This window comes from Lepus europaeus, chromosome 10 (genome assembly GCF_033115175.1).
Source record: "Lepus europaeus isolate LE1 chromosome 10, mLepTim1.pri, whole genome shotgun sequence".
NCBI lineage: Eukaryota > Metazoa > Chordata > Mammalia > Lagomorpha > Leporidae > Lepus > Lepus europaeus.
The window spans coordinates 102,193,001-102,213,025 of record NC_084836.1 but is presented as its reverse complement, the minus strand read 5'-3'; the positions used below and the strand labels follow the sequence as shown (position 1 = coordinate 102,213,025).

General features: G+C 52.1%; 1 protein-coding gene across 2 annotated transcripts; it reads right to left on the bottom strand.

Moving 5' to 3' along the window:
* Positions 1–321: 321 nt before the first annotated feature.
* Positions 322–19,749, bottom strand: DYNLRB1 (dynein light chain roadblock-type 1). Of its 2 annotated transcripts, none has more exons than XM_062204061.1 (4): positions 19,669–19,749; positions 12,859–12,934; positions 4,340–4,507; positions 322–697 (listed from the first exon to the last, which is right to left on the bottom strand). In XM_062204061.1, the coding sequence occupies exons 1-4, from the start codon at positions 19,669–19,671 to the stop codon at positions 654–656; spliced, it is 291 nt and encodes a 96-aa protein (XP_062060045.1). In that variant the 5' UTR covers positions 19,672–19,749; the 3' UTR covers positions 322–653. The 2 variants fall into 2 exon arrangements, with proteins under 2 accessions (XP_062060045.1, XP_062060046.1); XM_062204062.1 differs by having other exon boundaries at positions 624–1,142.
* Positions 19,750–20,025: the final 276 nt, after the last annotated feature.

Sequence of the window (20,025 nt, the reverse complement as noted above, 5' to 3'; positions counted from 1 at the left end):
CTTGCAGTACATTCTGGGTACTGAGCACGCACCAAGCACACTCTCTTCCCTTTCCCAGTGCAATGTAGTAGGAAAACCCTTTCAAACACAGGCAGACGTGGGGCCTCTTACAAGGGCTGTCTACGGGCAGAAACAAGGGCAGCAACGACACGCCAAGCCACGGCCAGTGTGGCCGCAGGTGCAGTACGCAGCAGGCCGCTCAGGCCACAACCAGGGTCTAGTGCAGGGCCGGGGGAGGCAGAGGCTTGGTCTTCAGACCATATGACTGCACAGGAAGAGAGGGGCCTTTTCAACCTAGTGCTTAAAGAAACAACAGCACGGTGAGCATTTTGGTTATTTTTAGTTAAAGAAAAACAGCCTTTTCCAAGGGCGACAAGATGATCTGAAGGTCAGAAGGAAGCTGGGTGTGGGCTTCTCACAAGCTCTTGCTCCAAAACGGAAGTGAGGAAGAGGGCCCTTTTCCAGGAGCTCCAGGGGTGGCCGGCGCAGCAGAGGGGTCCCTGGGGAGGGGTGGGCTGAGCAGCCCGCCCTTGGTCTCAGGTTGGTTTACGTGGGCTGCAAGGCAACTTCCATGCGCCAGTCAGCCGGCTGACACGATAAACATTATCTTGGAGGGGCATTAAATTAGGGAATGACGGAGCCAAGAGAATGGTTTATTCAGTTGGGTTCTGAATTACAATCAGGAAATAGTCTTTATCTGTAAAAGAGAAAAGCAGAAACACAAATCACTCAATGTAAAATGGCAGAAACACACAGCAGAGTGTGAACAACTCATTAAGTCACTGCTCATAAAAGGGGCGGGAGAGAAGCAATCAAAGTCGTCAAGGCCTCTTCCATGCCAGGAAAACACCTGCAGGTGCCGGGCATAAAGCACACGCCCCTCCCCCAGCAGCAGGCGCCAGTCTGGGTAGGCGGGGCGGGGCGGGGTGGTCCTTAAGTAGAAGCCTCCCGATCAGCTGGAGGACTGGTGGGCCCCACCCCCAGGGTCCCCGGTCAGTGGGTGCGGGGTGGAGTCCCAGATTCTGCATTTTTACCAAGCTCCCAGGAGCAGCCAATACTGGGTGAACCAGTGATTCAGACTTCCCCAGCTACTTAGTGTCAAAGATGGAATTCAATGTGAGTTTGTCACAAGCCAGAACCTTCTGCAAAACAAAGTTTCAAAAGTACAATGTCAAAGTGTGTGGACAAAACTGCTTAGATTCCAGTTCCAGGGATCCAGTGCGGTGAGGAGGGATGTCTACCATGAATTCGCAGCAAGTTCAAGTGCTCAGAGGCAAGCTGACCATGCCCAGACGCTGGCTGTCCCCACCCTGCAAACATTTATCAAGGCAACTATGGGCCTGGGCCAACCACTTATGCTGGCCCCCAGTGAATCCCTGAGTCACTCTAGGTGGGAACTACTGTTTTCCCATTTTACTGATGGAAACATTGAGCCTCAAAGAGTTAATGACTTGCCCAAGAACCAAGGCAAATACACAGTGGGGTGGGGTGCAGTGGAGGAGCAGGCTATGACCCCCTGCTGAGCAGAGAGAAATGACAGGAGGACCTCAGCGGGAAGAAACAAAGCAAAGTGACTAACAGTTTCAAGGCTAGGCAATCTGCATAAACAACAAATCGCTTACTGATGAAAACAGAAGTAACTAGCGAACCACTGATAAAAACAGGCATCATCAACAATACCAGTGTCTTCTCCAAGCCATCAAACTTTCAATCCAGCAAAGCACCTCCAGTGCTCGGGGAGGTGATCCGTTAGAGCCTGTGTACGCTGTAGTGCTCAGCTTTGCATCAGTGAATTTCTACCTGAAAACGTCTCTCCAGCTGGGCTGCTCTTGCTGAGGAGGGGCTGCAATGTGATTTGCAGCTCAAAGGCCAAGCTGCTAACTTTGGCTTGACAATCAGCTCCTCAGGCCGATCAGTGAGCAGAGGAGGTGGGGAGGGCGGGGCCGGGACCTGCACCCTGGCTGGGCTGCTCCAGGCTGCTCACTGTGCAGGGTGCTGTCAGTATGGCCTTTGGCCAGGGTGGTGCTAAGCTACCAGCCCTAATGCCTCCAAGGCTCTGGTCAGTGGCTCCTGACCACAGGAGTTCTGGTTCTAAAACCAGATTTTTCTTCTTGGCTGCATCAGAGTAGGTTTATCAAAGCACCAAATCACCAGACCTAAAAATCATGACCCACAGACATCCCTGACCCCACCTCGGACCCACAGCCATGGGGGTCATTTAGGAAGTCATTCATTTCTTCAATAAATATCTGTTAAATGTTTACTATGTGCTTACAAGTCCCTGCCTTCATGGAACTTTCTGTCTAATGGAGGAGATGAGGTAGCAAAGTGCAGGTAAGCGGCTGGCTAGCCCAGCAGCAAGGAAGGCGGGCGCTCTGGTGGCAGGGCCCAGGGAGAGGAGTCCAAGGTGACGGTGACAGTGATCTGAAGAAATGCCCACTGGGTCTAAGGCAAGCTCAGCACATCACACACGCTCTAGCAGGACAGGCTGTGGGCATGTGAGAAAGAGTGCGAGTGAGAGGCGTGCACTCCCATGGGCCCCCGTGTGCTGTGCAGGGCACTGCTGGCCACCACATCTTCGCCTCCCTGAAAAGGCTGAGGGGCCTCCAGGCCTATGTCCTCAAGGAGGACCCCACTCGGGGAGCTCCCATCCTGGACTGGAGCACCACCACACGCATCGGGCTCTGGGGCCTCAAGGCCAAGGTGGAGAGACACCTTTGTTGCTGAGCTGAGACACGAAGCGCTAGGAGCTCTCAGACAACTCTGCCCTTCCGGGTGAGACACTCTCAGAAGCTCCCAGCCGAGAGACGCTGTCTACACAGACTGACTTGCCCTTGCTACACACGCGGAGCTGGGTGGGTCAGCAGGGAGCGCCGGTCTGCAGTGCTGAGTGGAGAGGAGGTTCCTAACCTGACTCTAGGGAAGCGGGGGTCTCTCCTCCACAGGCACACAGCATGGAGTCCCAGGTTCGACTGCAGTCCAGATTGGATTCCCAGGCTTTCTGCATCAATCCCATGGGTGCCCCGGGCGACCAGGGCAGCACAGGCCTCAAGCCGATGTTTTACAAATGAGGACGTGCAGGTGCTTCACGACTGTCCCAAACAAGCAAAGCCAGGAAAGCAGACTCTGTGCCTCCAGCGTCCCCCACCCCCAGCATCAGCCATCAGCTGATCTATCTCTGCCACATTAAACAGTGCACGGCTTTCAGAATAAATGTTTCTGCAGTTATCCCCAGGTTCCTCTCCTCTCCTGGGAGGGTCCTGGGGAGACCACTGTGGGGCCTCTGTGGGGCTCTGTGGTTTCCTCCTTCCAGGCGGCTAGAACAGGCACCTCCTGCCCCGCCCCATCAAATTATCTCAGAATCCTGTGCCATTCGTGTTGCTAAGCCTAGGGGCACTCAGCGTCCTCAGCCGCCCCACAGCTCTCAGTCGCCCAGGCCCTAAACACTGTCATCTCACCTCCCGCTCTAAAAACCTCTGCTCACGGACCAGCGCACACAGCTGAGTCTGTGTTTGAGCTCCCTTCTACTCTGGGCCAAAGTCGCACCCCCTCCTACGCCTTCTTCCACATATTAATACCCCAGAGAAGTGCACCACTACCGAACTACATCATCACATGCACCCTGAACTCACACACATGCAGCTGTGTGGCTCAGCTGTAAGAGAAGGAGAGAAACAGTGCAGGAGAATCTGTCCACGCCCAGTGCTCACGGGTGCGGCAGTGCAGGAGAGGTGGCCCTGCTGCGGCTCCTCGGGGGCTCCTCCCAGGCTGAGCACCTCACCCCTGGAAGGCCTAATGGCAGGCCTCAGCTGCACCACACAGTGAGTCCATGGAGAACAAGAAGGAAACCTGCTCCGGTGCGTGTAGACGGGCTGGCCGCAGCAGGGAGACAGGACTGGACTTTACAGCAGGCCAATCAACGTTTCCCCAGGCATAATGACTGCACGGCACGCTTGCTTTACATTTCGGTTTAGAATCTCTGAATGCCCTTTCCCCACCCCTCCTCCTCACTCTGGGCCCTAAGACTCAGCTCTTCCCAGACGCCTTTGCTGCTGGCCCCAGGCAGACCCAATCACACCTCTGTCCTAAACGTTCCTTGAGTTTCCCCACAGCAAGGTAAGGGGAGCCTGTGGGGCGGGCTTGCATGTCCATCTCCCCATGACACAGCCCACGACTCCTGTGGCCTTGAGTCACCGTGAGCGAGAATATGGGGGCGAGGCTGGCTACTCCAATCCCCCAGGACCCCCGGGCCCTCTGGAGACACCAATGTGCCAGGCCTTCCTGACAGACCACACGTGCTGAGGGCCTGCACCTAATGGGGAGCAGAGAGACCCCTTACCTGGTGCAACCATAATTTCATTTTTCTTGGAGCGAATTCGAAGGAAGGTCAGGTCATTCTGGGGGTCAATTTCACGCACCGTGCTCCGTGCCTTCAAGATGAAGTTGTGCATGAGGTTGGCGTACTGTGTGGTCGTGGGGTTGTCCATGGTGCTCTTGATGGGGATACCTGAGGGTGGAGTAGAAGGAGACTAAGCAGGGTGCTGGGACCCTTTGTGCCAAGTTCCTGACCCTACATGTGCAATCTCCAAGCAGTAGACTAGCAGTTAACCATTTACCCAGGCCTTGCAATGAAGCAGGCACGGCACTGGGCACCAGAAGTGTGTCAGCACCAGGCCCAGACTACTCTGTGGGTGGCATCACCAACCTCATTTGCCAACGAGATAAGCCTGAGGGGTGAAGTGACCTGCCTCTGGTCACACAGTAGATCAGCAGTGGGCCAGGATTCCAATACAGGCAGGCCTGAGGACTCTTTTCACAGGCCCACTCAGCCTGACTGTTTCCAGCCATAAAGAAATGCTCCTTCATAATCCTTAGAACCTGAGCCAGGATAACAGCTTCTACATGCTTGTGAGTACTGCAAAGGAGGAAGAAAAGGCCAGCTTCTGCCCAGGACATAACCATTGCTGTTCCCACCCAGGGCAGTCTGGGACCAGCTATAAACAGTCTACACAGATGCTCACAGAGGGCGAAGACCCGCTGTCACCCCTTCACAGAGCCCTCTCAGTGGCCAGGCCACAGAGCTCACTCCACTTGTCTGGGGTTGTGCACTTGGGCTGGACTTTTTACTACCGTAATTAGCTGGGCAATGAAGCTTATTGTGCATCAAGCCTTTGGAGGATTGCTTCCTTGACATCAGGAAATAATTTTTTTTAAAGTTTTTATGTATCTATCTTCCATTTGCTGGTTCACTCCTCATCTGCCTGCAAAATGAGGGCTGGTCCAGGTTGAAGTCAGGAGCTGGAAACTCCACCCAGGTCTCCCATGTAGGTGGCAGGGACCCCAGTACTAAAGCCATCACGTCTCCCAGGGGTGCATTAGCAGGAACACAGAACCAGGAGCAGAGCCAGGACTCAAACCCAGGCTCTCCAATAGGGGATGCAGCACCCCGGAGTCTCAGCTGCTGTCCCTAATGGCCATCCCAAGAGAAACTATGAAATGGGCCTGCTCACCACACCGCGCCCACTGTCATGCAGGTGAGGAACGTGGATCAACCAGAGCCACCTCAGGCCACGAGAGCATCAGGTGCCTGCGACTGGCCACGACCAGCTGGCACAAGTTTCCATTCATCAGACTCCAAGAGCAAAGCAGCTAAGATTCACGTCGGAAGAATGTGGCACCAGTGGCTTCCAGGACCTGACTAATCTGGCCCACAACTGACCAGCCTACAGATCAGCCAGACACAGTCGACCTCAGGGCTGCTTGCCGGGCAGCAAGAAACAGCAGTCAACAAAAGAGGACATGGTGGAAGAGGATGTGAGGGGCTGGCATTGCGGTGTGGCAAGTAAAACCACTGCCCACAATGCCGGCAACACACGAGCGCCACACGTCCCCGCTGCTCCACTTCCCATTCAGGTCCCTGCTAATGGCCCAAGTGTTTTGGCCCCTGCCACCCACATCACCAGCTCTGGCCACTGTGACCAAGTTGGGAGTGAACCAGAGGGTAGATCTTTCTTTATCCTTCTCTCTCTGTAACTCTGATTTTTAAAGAAAACCAATCTTAGGAAAAAAAAAAAAAAAGCAAGAAAGCAGCAGTAGTTGCGTGAGAAGCTGTGTGGGTCAGGTGCGGTTTTGAGAATGGGTTGTTGTGGTCACCAGAGGACCAGGTCACCATGCTGCTCCAGTCCTGAATAGCAACAATGTGCACACCAAGAGCCCAAGGGGCCCCACTCTAGAGCTGCCCCCGATGGAGGATGGCAGTGTGAGCCGTGTGTCTATTACAATCTCGCCACGATGGTGCCAATGATGGAGGTGATCCCAAGAGCTGATGACCTGGGCTTGTGCCCAGGCTCTGCCCTCTCACAGCTGTGGAGCCTTGGCAAGTGATTTAATCTCTCCAGCCTCCACTGCCTCACCTGTAAAATAACACCTGTTCTTCCAAGTGCTGCTATGAGGATGAATACGCACTTAATCAATGTTGGTTTTTTAAATTAACATCATCACATGATAAATCCCATTCCTGATAACCTGAGGGGATGTGACTTTTCCTTAAATCTGTACAGGCCTTGCTACCAAGTGGCCCATCTGCTGAGGGCCAGGACCAGAGCCCAGATGGGGTCCTAGGCTGGCTCCCCTGAGCTCAGTGCTGGCCCCCATGCTAAAAGGCCTACCGGTCTAGCCGGCGCCGTGGCTCAACAGGCTAATCCTCCGCCTTGCGGCGCCGGCACACCGGGTTCTAGTCCCGGTTGGGGCACCGATCCTGTCCCGGTTGCCCCTCTTCCAGGCCAGCTCTCTGCTGTGGCTAGGGAGTGCAGTGGAGGATGGCCCAAGTGCTTGGGTCCTGCACCCCATGGGAGACCAGGAGAAGCACCTGGCTCCTGCCATCGGAATAGCGCGGTGCGCCGGCCGCAGCGCGCTACCGCGGCGGCCATTGGAGGGTGAACCAACGGCAAAAGGAAGACCTTTCTCTCTGTCTCTCTCTCTCACTGTCCACTCTGCCTGTCAAAAAAAAAAAAAGGCCTACCGGTCTCAAGGCTTGGCAGGGTCCAGCTGATCAGACCCCTCCTCCTCCTGCATACCACAGACCACCTCCCTGCAGACCCCTCGGCCTGGAATCTTCCTTCTTTCTCCCACTCACTCATGACAGCCTCTGGTCCCTCAGGTCTCCTTTTTTTTTTTTTAAGATTTATTTGTTTATTTGAAAGGCCAGAGTTAGAGAGAGAGGGAGAGACACAGAGACCTTCCATCTCCCCAAATGGCCACAATGGATCTGTGTTCTCCCACATGGGTGGCAGAGGCCTTAGTGCTTGGGCCATCTTCCGCTGCTTTCCCCGGTGCAGAAGCTCAGATATGGGATGCCGGCATTGGCAGGTGGTGGCTTAATTGCCTAAATTATGATGCTGGCCTAGGTCTCCACCTCCAGATTACACCCCACCTCCCCCCCGTGGTGGTCAGTGCCCCCACTCTAATGGTCCAAGCACCACCTAATTTTCTCTTTTGTTTTTTAATTTTAAAGTTCTTATTTAATGATTGGAAGGCAGAGGACAGAGAGATGGGGAGATGCAGAGATGAGATCTTTCATGTGCTGGTTCACTTCCCAAGTACCTGCAACAGCCAGGGCTGGGTCAGATTAAAGCCAGGGCCAGAAACTCCATCTGTGTCTCCCACGTGGCTGGCAGGCAGTATTTGAAGCATCACTTGCTGCCTTTCAGGTGCATTAACAGGACGCTGGCTTGGAAGCAGGGGCAGGATTTGATCCCAGGCAGATATGAGACGCAGGTGTCTCAAGCAGTAGCTTCACCCATTCCACCACACCTCCCACCCCCACCATTTTCTCTTGGAGCAGCTACCTGAATTGGACACCAGCTGCCATGGAATGATCATTCTGTGCACTCCCCATCAGAAGGGAAGCTCTCCGAGTGCAGGACCAGTCTGATGCATCACCACTGTCCTTGGAGAGACTCCACTAAGCATTATTGCAGTTGTCTCAAGGGTCTACTTTCAGAGGTTCTGACAAATACTGACATGCATTTGGTCACATTTGTTCAAACGAGCAGTGTGTAATGCAGATAAGAAACGACCATTTGTTGGCTTCTTCTAAAACAAAGAAAACAGAGGTGTAGGAGGCAGGGACCAAAGCTGGGAAGAATTTCAAGCAAGGACAAGAGATTAATTTCAGACTCATAGGATGCCAAAGCTGGAGGAAACCTCAAAGGTAATTATTAGGTCACCTAATTCAAACTTCTGCCTCTATAAATGCAGACTGTGTAGCCTGCAGACATAGTTGGTTACTGGGGAGGCGCAGTTTCTAACCCTCGGCCTGGACCTGTCAGGCTGTGCATTGAGCCCTCCTGCTCCACCCAGCTCTTGCAAACAGTAATAAAAAAGCATCTGAAAAAGTGAACAGATGTTTTTATCAACTCTAAGCTAGCACTGTTCTAGGTGCTGGGAATATAGAATGAACACTAGACACAAATCCCTCATAGGCTTACGTATCTGAGTCTTATTTTGCGCTGTGTGGGTAGCAGCAGGATGGCAGAGGATCTGGATAGGTATAGAAAGAAAGGATCCTGTATCTTCCAGATGGCCCCAGCCCTTCCTCCAAGGAAAGCTCCCAGAATTCTCTCTCCTCAGGACCAAATGAATTACCTGACCTGATAACATGGCACAATAAAACCCTCATAGATGCCCTAGGGGAAGCAAGCCCCTCTGCTCTGCCCGACTCCAGCAAACCTGGGGAGGAATTTGCTAATATACTCTCCACAAAACTCTTTATCCCAGGGGTTGGTGCTGTGGCACAGTGTGTAAAGCTGCTGCCTGCAGTGCCTGCTCCCATATGGGCACTGGTTCGAGTCTTGGCTGCTCCACTTCCAATCCAGCTCTCTGCTATGGCCTGGGAAAGCAGCAGAAGATGGTCCAAGTCCTTGGGCCCCTGCACCCGTGTGGGAGACCTGGAAGAAGCACCTGGCTTCAGATGGGTGCAGCTCTGGCCGTTGTGGCCATCTGAGGAGTGAACCAGCAGATGAAAGACTCTCTCTCTCTCTCTGCCTCTCTATAACTCTGCCTTTCAAATAAATAAATAAATAGCTAAATAAATCAATCTTAAAAACAAACAAACAAACAATAAAACCCCACCTTTATCCTAAAGGAGAAGGGGAAGGAGGTAAACAGACTCCCTTTAAAAACCGGGAGTCTAAACAAAGACTGTGCACTCAGCTCTCTGCGAGCCGCCCGCCCGGTCTGCCCAGGTGTGTTCTCCCCATTCAACCACACAACCTTGCTTTCCCCAAGTCTGAGTGACTGGGCGCTCTCTCTCAGGTTCTGTCTGGAGCAGTGCCCATCCATTCTTATGGATGTCCTACCCTGATAAACCTTGCTAGTTTGCTTTCCTCTGATCTGTCTCACACCTGAATTCTTTATTGCGTGAAGAACCCATGGGTTTTTCTCCAGTGACAACTGAACTTCTTTCTGGGTCTGTTTCCTCATTTATAAAATGGAGACATTAACAGTTCCATCCTCACGGGGTTGCCTTAAGGATTGGCTGAATTAGTCTATGTAAACTATTCACAGCTATACCTGGAAAAGAGTATTATTATTTTCATTCATTTATTTATTTATTTATTGACAGGCAGAGTGGACAATGAGAGAGAGAGACAGAGAGAAAGGTCTTCCTTTGCCGTTGGTTCACCCTCCAATGGCTGCTGTGGCCGGCGCATCTCGCTGATCCGAAGCCAGGAGCCAGGTGCTTCTCCTGGTCTCCCATGGGGTGCAGGGCCCAAGCACTTGAGTCATCCTCCACTGCACTCCCTGGCCACAGCAGAGAGCTGGCCTGGAAGAGGGGCAGCCGGGACAGAACCGGCGCCCCGACCGGGACTAGAACCTGGTGTACCGGCGCCGCAAGGCGGAGTGAAACGCGGCGTCGGCAGTATTATTATTTTCAATCATGCTACTATTCTAGGTATTATCTGATTATTAAATCAATGATTACGGCATCTAACGTGATCACAGAAATTTCTTTCTCCTTTTGGGATTATCTCCTTGGAACGCATTTCTTAAAATGGAACCAAATCAAAGGTGCTGACACAACCATTCACTGTGTGGTTTGTTCACTCAACAAACATTTCTGACCGGAATCCACTGGTTGTGCCGATGGACACTGGGAACCAAGGTGAGTCAGACGTGGTCCAGGCTTTCCCGACCTCTCCGACCAAGCTGCTGGTGTCAGCAGCAATGCGCCAGTGCACCTGTCCCCACCTAATCACACACGGGTTTGCCGGCTTTGTGTACTCTAGTAGGGTAGTTTTTAAAAAAAAGATGTCTCTATTTGAAAGGCACAGGGAAGGTGGGGAGGGAGGGAGGCAGAGGCAGTTTAAATTTGCCAAACTCTCTCCCCACATTGAAACTAATGCAGGGGCCAGCACTAGGACACAGTAGGTAAAGCTGCTACCTGCAGTGCTGGCATCCCATGTGGGCGATGGTTCAAGTCCCAGCAGCTCCATTTCTAATCCAGCTCTCTGCTATGGGCTGGGAAAGCAATGGAAGATGGCCCTGCACCAATGTGAGAGGCCCGGAAGAAGCTCCAGGAGCCATTAGGGGAGTGAATCAGCAGATGGAAGACATCCCCACCCCCACCCCGCCTCTATGTAACTCTGCCTTTCAAATAAATAAATAAATCTTTAAAAAAAAAAAAAAGACTAATGCAGAAATGCAAACTAAGAGATCAGAGTGAGACTCACTGCACTGAATAAAGTGAAGACCAGGGCTCTGGGCCTCCACCTCTCTCCTAGGGACAGCAGAGTACCCCAGGTAAAGGGAAAACGGTCTGGAGGCTGAAATCTCTCAGAGGCAGACTGCAGATGGACACAGATCTGCTGTGAGCCTCAGGCCTCAGGCTCTCACTGCAGCCTCTTCTGATTAGAAATTGCCCCACAAAACAAAATTCTCCAAATGCGTCTACCCTAAGAATCTCCTTAGGTGCTTTCCAAGGCCTCACCTTAGTCCTAGGTAAGTCAGACTTTCTTTTTTTTTAATTTTTTTTTTTTTTTTTTTGACAGGCAGAGTGGATAGGAGAGAGAGAGAGACAGAGAGAAAGGTCTTCCTTTTCTGTTGGTTCACCCTCCAATGGCCACCGCGGCCGGCTCATCGTGCTGATCCGAAGCCAGGAGCCAGGTGCTTCTCCTGGTCTCCCATGCGGGTGCAGGGCCCAAGGACTTGGGCCATCCTCCACTGCCTTCCGGGGCCATAGCAGAGAGCTGGCCTGGAAGAGGGGCAACCGGGACAGAATCCGGTGCCCCAACCGGGACTAGAACCCGGTGTGCCGGCGCCGCAAGGCAGAGGATTAGCCTGTTAAGCCACGGTGCCGGCCCGGGCTCTGCTTCTGACCCAGCTAGTGGCTAATGTGCACCCCAAAGGCAGCAGGTAATGGCCCAAGTACTTGGATTCCTGCCACCCATGTGGGAAATGTAGGTGGGGTCCCAGGCTCCTGGCTTTAGCCTGGCTCAGCCCTGGCTATTGCAGCCCTTTGAGGAGTGAACCAGAGGATGGAAGATCTCCGTGTCTTTCTGCCTTTCAAATAAACTTAAAAAAGAAAACTCATGAGACGCGTGTTGTGGTGTAACATGCAAAGCTGCCACCTGAGATGCAGACACCCCATATGGACATCGGTTCAATTCCCGGCTGCTCCATTTTGATCCAGCTCCCTGCTAATGTGCCTGGGAAAGCAGCAGCAAATGGCCCAAGTGCTTGGGCCTCTGCACCCACATGCAAGACCCGGAAGAAGCTTCTGGCTCCTGGCTTTGGCCTGGCCCCAGCCTTGGCTGTTGCAGCCATTTGGGAGGTGACCAGTGGATGGAAGATCTTTCTGTCTCTCCAACTTTCAAATAAATAAAAATAAGTAAAATAAATCTAAAAAAAAAAGACAGGTGTAAACATATGCAAAAGAATAACAACTGGCCGGCGCCGTGGCTTAACAGGCTAATCCTCTGCCTTGCGGCGCCGGCACACCGGGTTCTAGTCCCGGTCGGGGCGCCGGATTCTATCCCAGTTGCCCCTCTTCCAGGCCAGCTCTCTGCTATGGCCCCGGAAGGCAGTGGAGGATGGCCCAAGTCCTTGGGCCCTGCACCCGCATGGGAGACCAGGAGAAGTACCTGGCTCCTGGCTTCGGATCAGCGAGATGCGCCGGCCACAGCAGCCATTGAAGGGTGAACCAACAGCAAAAAGAAAGACCTTTCTCTCTGTCTCTCTCTCACTATCCACTCTGCCTGTCAAAAAAAAAAAAAAAGAATAACAACTATGACTCTGTCCATCAGCAACATGCCCATCGGTCACAAGGGCTGAAAACACATGGAATACAGAAAAGTGTGATCTGTGAGGGAAATGGGACCAACTGAATATTTCCTTTTTAAAAAAAATTTAGAATTCCTGGGGCCAGTGCTGTGGTGCAGCGGGTTAAAGCCCTGGCATGCAATGCCGGCATCCTATACGGGCATGGGTTCAAGTCCTGGCTGCTCAACTTCCAATCCAGATCCTTGCTAATGTGCCTAGGAAAGCAGCAGAGGATGGCTCAAGTGCTTGGGCCCCTGTACCCATGTGGTAGACCTGGAAGAAGCGCCTGGCTCCTGGCTTCGGAATGGCTCAGCTCTGGCCATTGTGGCCATCTGGGGAGTGAACCAGCGGATGGAGGATCTCTCTGTGACTCTCTCTTTCAAATAAATAAAATAAATCTTTAAAAAACAAATTTAGAATTCCAGTAATAACTATAGAAAAATGCTTAATGTTAGCTCAGGTACATGAAGTGTATGCTGTGCCAGCTGCTTTCTAGGGCCTGCATGGGTGCAGGTCATGGCCCGAGGGAGGGCATACCTTCTGTGTTCACCACAATGATCCCCTGTACCCCCTTCTGGCTCTGAAGTCGCTTCAGTGTCTCCTCCACCTCCGCCTGCCAGAAAAACAAGACCACAATTAGAGAGGCCAAGTAGGCTGCGCTACCTTCCTCACACCCCACACAGATGAATCAGACGTTTACCTTGCATCAGCAAACAAGGAACACTCGGCACTGGGCACATCCTCAAAGTCCCCCAGGCCTGGACCCCAGAACAGCAAGTGCTCACACCTCTAGCATGGAGCTGGGCAGCTCCTGGCCTGCAGCCCCTTACTGTCCCGTCCCCCCCCTCCCCATAGCTATCTGGCAGAATAGAAATATCATTCCTGGAACTATATACATCTCCATGACTCATGTATTTGGTAGAGCTGGGAGACAGGATTCGAAAAAACCCAAACAGTGGTGTCTAACAGGAAGAAGACACTTTGTTATTTGTGGTCCAAATGAGAACACTTCAAAAGAAATAAAATGACCCCATGAGGATAGACTTGGCGACTTAATAAGCTGGCATTTGCAATAGTGTGAGCCATGGCGCACAGCCACAGGGAAGGGGCTGGTCAACCCTAATTACGGAAAAGTCAGAGGAGGACATTCTGGCAGATGGGATTTATACACAGAGGGGCTCAGATGTCTGGGTTCTCACTCTGCCATACAGGGCCTCCGACATGATCACCCCCGCTTACTCTCTCCCCCTAGGCTCCATCTGCGCATGCACCACCCCTCCCCATCTCCACATCTCTCCACCCTACAAGGCCTCTTCTCTGCAGAAATCCAACACGTTCTTCCAGACCATCTAAGACAGCGCCTCCTCCGTGAAGCCTTTATGGGTCCTCAACATCAGCCTCTGCCTGCCTTTGACCCCTAAGCCCCTGGCCATGCCTGTGGGCACAGGCACTCCGCACTAACTCCTTACAGCCTCCACAATGGCCTGTGGAGCAGGAGCTCAATAATCAGCTGTGTAACCAAACGAAGCCTAACTTCCCATGGACGGAAACCGGCTTTGTAGTGTGCTTGTTCTTGTCAGGCCCCGTCTACACTCGGTCAGAAGGGCCTCAAAGGCCAAGGGTTGTTGTAAACAGAGAGAACTCCTCCCTACTCCAGAGGGGTGGCTCCTACACATGGGGTGGAGATGACACAATGAATTACTGGTTTCTGGAAGGCACAGAGCTGACAATGCAGTCACCACCACCCACTGCTCAATGATGTAACGCTCTCAAATGCTGGAACGAAGGGCAATGGCCTGAGCCGCTACAGCCCGGACCCTGGATAAAAGGTGGTCCCGAGAAAACAGGGGAGTGAAGTCCCCATGTACCAGAGCCTCAGTCATTCAGCAGACTTTCACTGACTTCCTACTATGTGCCAGGTGCTATTCTGTAGGGCAGGGGTAAAGTACAACCTGGTCTCACCTGGTAACCCCCCAGAAATTCATCCTAAGGAAGGAAACAATAAAAAAGGAAAAACAAAAACACAGCAAGATACTTGCTGCAGTGACATTTTCAATGGTGAAAGCATAAAGAATTTTAAATGTCCAACAATTAGGGGGCCAGCGCTGTGGCGCAGCAGGTGAAGCTGCTGCCTGCAGTGCCGACATCCCATATGGGCACTGTTCGAGTCTCGGCTGCTCCACTTCTGATCCAGCTCTTTGCTATGGCCTGGGAAAGCAGTAGAAGATGGCCCAAGTTCTTGGGCCCCTGCACCTGCGTGGGAGACCTGGAAGAAGCTCCTGGCTCTTGGCTTCGGATTGGCACAGCTCTGGCCACTGCAGCCAATTGGGGAGTGAACCAGCAGATGGAAGACCTCTCTCCCTCTTTCTCTCTCTCTCTCTCTGCCTCTCTTCCTCTCTCTATGCAACTCTTTCTTTCTTTCTTTTTCTTTTTTTTTTTTTTTTGACAGGCAGAGTGGACAGTGAGAGAGAGAGAGAGAGAGAAAGGTCTTCCTTTGCCGTTGGTTCACCCTCCAATGGCCGCCGCGGCCGGCGCGCTGCGACCGGTGCACCGTGCTGATCCCAAGGCAGGAGCCAGGTGCTTCTTCTGGTCTCCCATGGGGTTCAGGGCCCAAGGACTTGGGCCATCCTCCACTGCACTCCCTGGCCACAGCAGAGAGCTGGCCTGGAAGAGGGGCAACCGGGATAGAATCCGGTGCCCCAACTGGGACTAGAACCCGGTGTGCCGGCACCGCAAGGTGGAGGATTAGCCTGTTGAGCCACAGCGCCGGCCTGACTTTCAAATAAATAAATAAAAATCTTAAAAAAAAAAGTTCAACAATTAGGGAAAATGCAAAAAAATTGTAGCATATCAGAGGAATACAATACATACATTATCAGAAGTGACGAGATTATATTATATCACCGTAAAATTTAACAATGTTACTGTCATGTAACAGTGAGGGAAAATAGCAAAATGTAAATGTAACCTGTGTGGTGACAACAACAACATGAAAATGGGGGACTAGAGATTATAAAAAGGAGGCAGGGGAGGAACCACATTCAGAACAGAAAAACTAAGGATTTCTTCCCCCCCTAAAAAACAGCCCGCTTTATTCTGTTGTGTTTTGTTGGTTACAAGACTTTTATTTATTGATTTATTTGAAAGGCAGAGTAACAGAGAGACAGACACACACATACACGCACAGATAGATCTTCTATCCACTGCTTCATTCTTCAAACAGCCAGCACTGGGTCAGGCTGAAGCCAAGCACCTAGCCTCAGTCCAGGTCTCCCGCACAGGAGGCAGGGACCCAGGTACGTGGGCCGTCACGTATGCTTCCACATTGTGCATTAGCAGAAGCCGGATCAGCAGCAGAAAAATGCACTCAAAGCCAGGCACCTGAAGAAGGGCTGCAGGCAACTTAAGCACAGTGGTTTATTCTTACTCTATTCTATCTTTATGTTGGAGCAAGAACAGACAACAACTTGGATGACAACTCAGGACAGCTCAGTCAACCTGTGCTCAACCCAGGAAAGGAGAAAACAAGCTAAAACCAAAGCTGTCAGAATCTAGGTCCAAAATACGCCCTGGAGGTTTGCACTGGGGCAGCAATGATAGATGAAATCTCTAGGACTATTCTTTCAGTTACTGTAAGGACACCATCTGTGTGTCATTGTCTTAGGCTTGAAAATGCTGTAGTGAACAAAATACAACAAAAAGAACAAAAAAGAAGTAAAACATATATGCCAGCTGCAGCAGGGAAGAGGGGTCTAGAACGCAAGGGCTGATGGGAATTTCTTGTGTGTGGCTCTGGCTGCTGTGCAGAGAACAGACTGCAGGGGGCACACAGCCTGCAGGGTATCCTATAGCCCAACTCCCAGCCCTTCAGACTCGGCCTCTCCCTGGGCCACCATGGCATTCAGCCACGGAGTGTAACTCATTTCCCATCCGTCTCCTCCCTGGGAGCAGGGACCTGGGCTTTACAGCTCCAGTACCTGGCAGAGGACAGGCTCAGGAAACACCTAAGGAACATATGAGAAGCATTTCTGCAACTATATTTCACAAAGTCAATGTTTTAAGTGTGTGTGTGTGTGGGGTCATGGCTTCATAGTACCACTATGAAATGAGCTATATGATCCTAAGTTTAATGAGAATCAGTCACAGAACTGGTTATTTAAAAAGTAAACACAGCGGCTGGGGTTGTAGCCTAGCAGTTTAAGCCACCACATGGGATGCCAGCATCCATTTCCAGAGTGTTGGTTTGTGGGGCCAGTGCCGTGGCATAGTAGGCTAATCCTCTGCCTGTGGGGCTGGCATCCCATACGGGCACTGGTTCTAGTCCCGGCTGCTTCTCTTCCAGTCCAGCTCTCTGCTGTGGCCCGGGAAGGCAGTGGAGGATGGCCCAAGTGCTTGGGCCCCTGCTCCCGCATGGGAGACCAGGAAGAAGCACCTGGCTCCTGGCTTCGGATTGGAGCAGCGCCAGCCACTGCGGCCATTTGGGGAGTGAACCAACGGAAGGAAGACCTTTCTCTCTCTCTCTCTCTCACTGTCTGTAATTCTACCTGTCAAATAAATAAATAAAATCTTAAAAAAAAAAAAAGATAACGGACAATGGGGCTGGTGTGGTGTAGCAGGTAAAGCTGCCTCCTGTTAACACCGGCATCCCACATGGGCACTGGTTCAAGTCTAGGCTGCTCCACTTTATTTTTAAAGATTTTTTAAAATTTTATTTGAAAGATCTTTCTGTCCCTCCTCCAACTCAAACAAATAAATAAATCTTTAAAAAAAAAAAAGATAATGTACAAGAGTAATTTCAAAAACATCACATAAAATGGTTAAGAAAAAATAAGTGAATTTCTAATAGGCAGTGAGCAAAAAGATTACTATGAGAAAGTAATGGGGAAATGATCATCATTCTTTTTTAATATAAGAGACAAAGAGACAGAGCTCCCATTTGCTAGTTCACTCCTGGGCTGGGCTGAAGCTGGGAACTCAGTCCAGGACTGCCTTGTGGGTGACAGAGACCCAGACCACTGCTGCCTCCCAGCGTCCACAGAATTGGAGTCAGGTCTGGAATACAGGCACACTGGTAGTAGATACAGGTATCTTAACCAATGCACCAAATGCCTGCACCATGAATGATTTTTATATCATTGTTCTAAAGGGCAATTTCCACCAAAATGTAAAATGTGCATGCCAGAAGTACTGTGTCTAGGAATCCCATATAAACACTGGTGTGAGTGCAAAAAAGACAAAAACAGTTACTGCAGCATAATCTGGAGTGAAACTATAAACCATCTAAATGGGAAATATATACAGACCTAAAAAAGAAATGACAGATTTGTTTATGCAGACTTTGAAAGTCTGATAATTGTAAGTGAACAGAACTGCAGAATGAGATTTATACACATATACTTTTAAACTTAATATGTGGGGATGGCGCTGTGCTGTAGCAGGTAAAGCCACTGCCTGCAGTGCTGGTATCCCATATGGGCACTGGTTCAAGTCCTGGCTGCCCCAATTCCAATTCAGCTCTCTGCTATGGCCTGGGAAACAGTAGAGGATGGCCCAAGTCCTTGGGCTCCTGCACCCACGTGGGAGACCTGGAAGAAGCTCCTGGCTCCGGATCAGTGCAGCTCTGGCTGTTATGGCCATCTGGGGAGTGACCATTGGATGGAAGACCTCTCTCTCTGCCTCTGCCTTTCTGTCACTCTGTAACAAACAAATCTGCAAGGAACACACCTGTCGACAGTAGTTAGCATGGGGGCTACATGCTAACTTCCTGCACTTCCTGTAGCACACACTGGGAATCTTAAAATGTGTATCTACATATTTACTGCTTTTAGGAATATAAACACTCACAAGCATGGTACAGGTTCTAATAAGCTGACATCTATGTAACAAAAAAGAAAGGACATATAGGCCGGCCGTGGCTCACTTGGCTAATCCTCCATCTGCAGCGCCGGCACCACGGGTTCTAGTCCCGGTTGCTCCTCTTCCAGTCCAGCTCTCTGCTGAGGCCCGGGAGGGCAGTGGAGGATGGCCCAAGTGCTTGGGTCCCTGCACCCACATGGGGTACCGGGAGGAGGCACCTGGCTCCTGGCTTTGGATCAGCACAGTGCCGGCCGTAGTGGCCATTTGCAGGGTGAACCAACGGAAGGAAGACCTTTCTCTCTCTCTCTCTCTGTCCAAAAAAAAAAAAAGGAAAGGACATATACATGTTGTACAGATACCCAGGAAAGCAGTAAGAGTTATTTTATACGAAGATGGACTGAAGATTCAGGGTTGAGAGGGCGATTTTTCATTTAGGTCCTTCTATATTGCTGGGGTTTTTCTGTGCATACAAGTATTCGTTGTTAAAAATTTGTATTACAGTTGAAAAAAGTGCGGTGGGGGATGGGCGTCTGGCCTAAAGGTCAAGCAGGGGCATCCCTATCTCAGTGCCTTGAGTGCTGTCCCGGCTCCACCCAGATGCCAGTTTAATGTGCACCCTGGAGGCGGCAGTGCTGGCCCAGGGGCTGGGTTCTCGCCATGCAGTGGGAGGTCCGGATCGAGTTCCTGGCTCTGGCTCTGCCGGTCCAGGCCAGGCCGTTGTGGGCACCTGGGGAGTGAACCAGCGGGTGGAAGGCAGATTGCCTTTCAAATCAACTAACAAACCCCCCTGTAAATGATGACGTGAAAGACGAAGGGCCACGGCTTGAAGCGTGTGGAGACATTCTCCACACAGAACCCGAGCGTCGTTCGGTAGCAGCCAAACCACACAAAGCAAACCGGAAGTGAGACCGGACCGTGCTCGCGGCCGCCTCTAGGGGATGCCATTCCTTTTCCTTACACACTCGCTCTGACACAGGATTTTTGCGACGGTGACGCGTTCCCGTCTGAAAACGGCTCCTCCAACTGCACAGCCGAGGACCCCGCCATGCTGCAGAGCGCCCACGGGAGGAGCAGAGGCTCAGGGAGCCCCACGGGCGGGCCCCGCCCCGGCGCCTCCGGAGGCAGCGGCTTCGGCGGTTCAAGGCCACCCCATCCCCTGGGACGACGCCTTGCGCCTCACGGGGCCGACGGGCCTGCCCACATCCGAGCGCCGAGAGGGGAGGAGGGGCGACACACGGAAAGCGCTCCGCAGGGCCGGCCGCTCGGCCTGGACGCCAGGCTGCTTCCTCCCGCCCGCCTCGCCCTCGCGCCACTTCCGGTCACAGGGCCGCGGGGCCGGCGGCGCCGCCTCGGCAGGGGGAGAGGCCCGAGGCGCCGGGGTTCCGCCTGCAGTCAGCTCCCCAGTCCCTCGGGTTCCCTGCCTGGTGCTCCGAGAAGACCCCTAAGGGTGGGAGGCCCGGCCTGGGGCGGTGGGACAGGGTGGACACTCACCATTTCACACAGATCCAGGGGCTCAGCTCCGCGAACACACAGCCTGGTCCCTGTCCTTCTGCGCCTGCGCAGCACGTCAAAACAGACAGGCTCAAGAGCCTATCAGGAGCCAGCACGGGGTGGGCGGGGAGCGCCGAGCTATTTTTTTTTTTTTTTAATAAGACTTTTTATTTATTTGAAAGGCAGAATTACACAGAGGGACATACAGGGAGATTGTCCAATCGCTGGTTCACTCCCCAGATGGCCTCAACGGGCTGGGCCGATCAGAAGCCAGGAGTTCCGGGTCTCCCCCGTGGTACAGGGGCCCCAGCACTGCTTTCCCAGGCCGTTAGCAGCATCAGGAACACAAACAGGCGC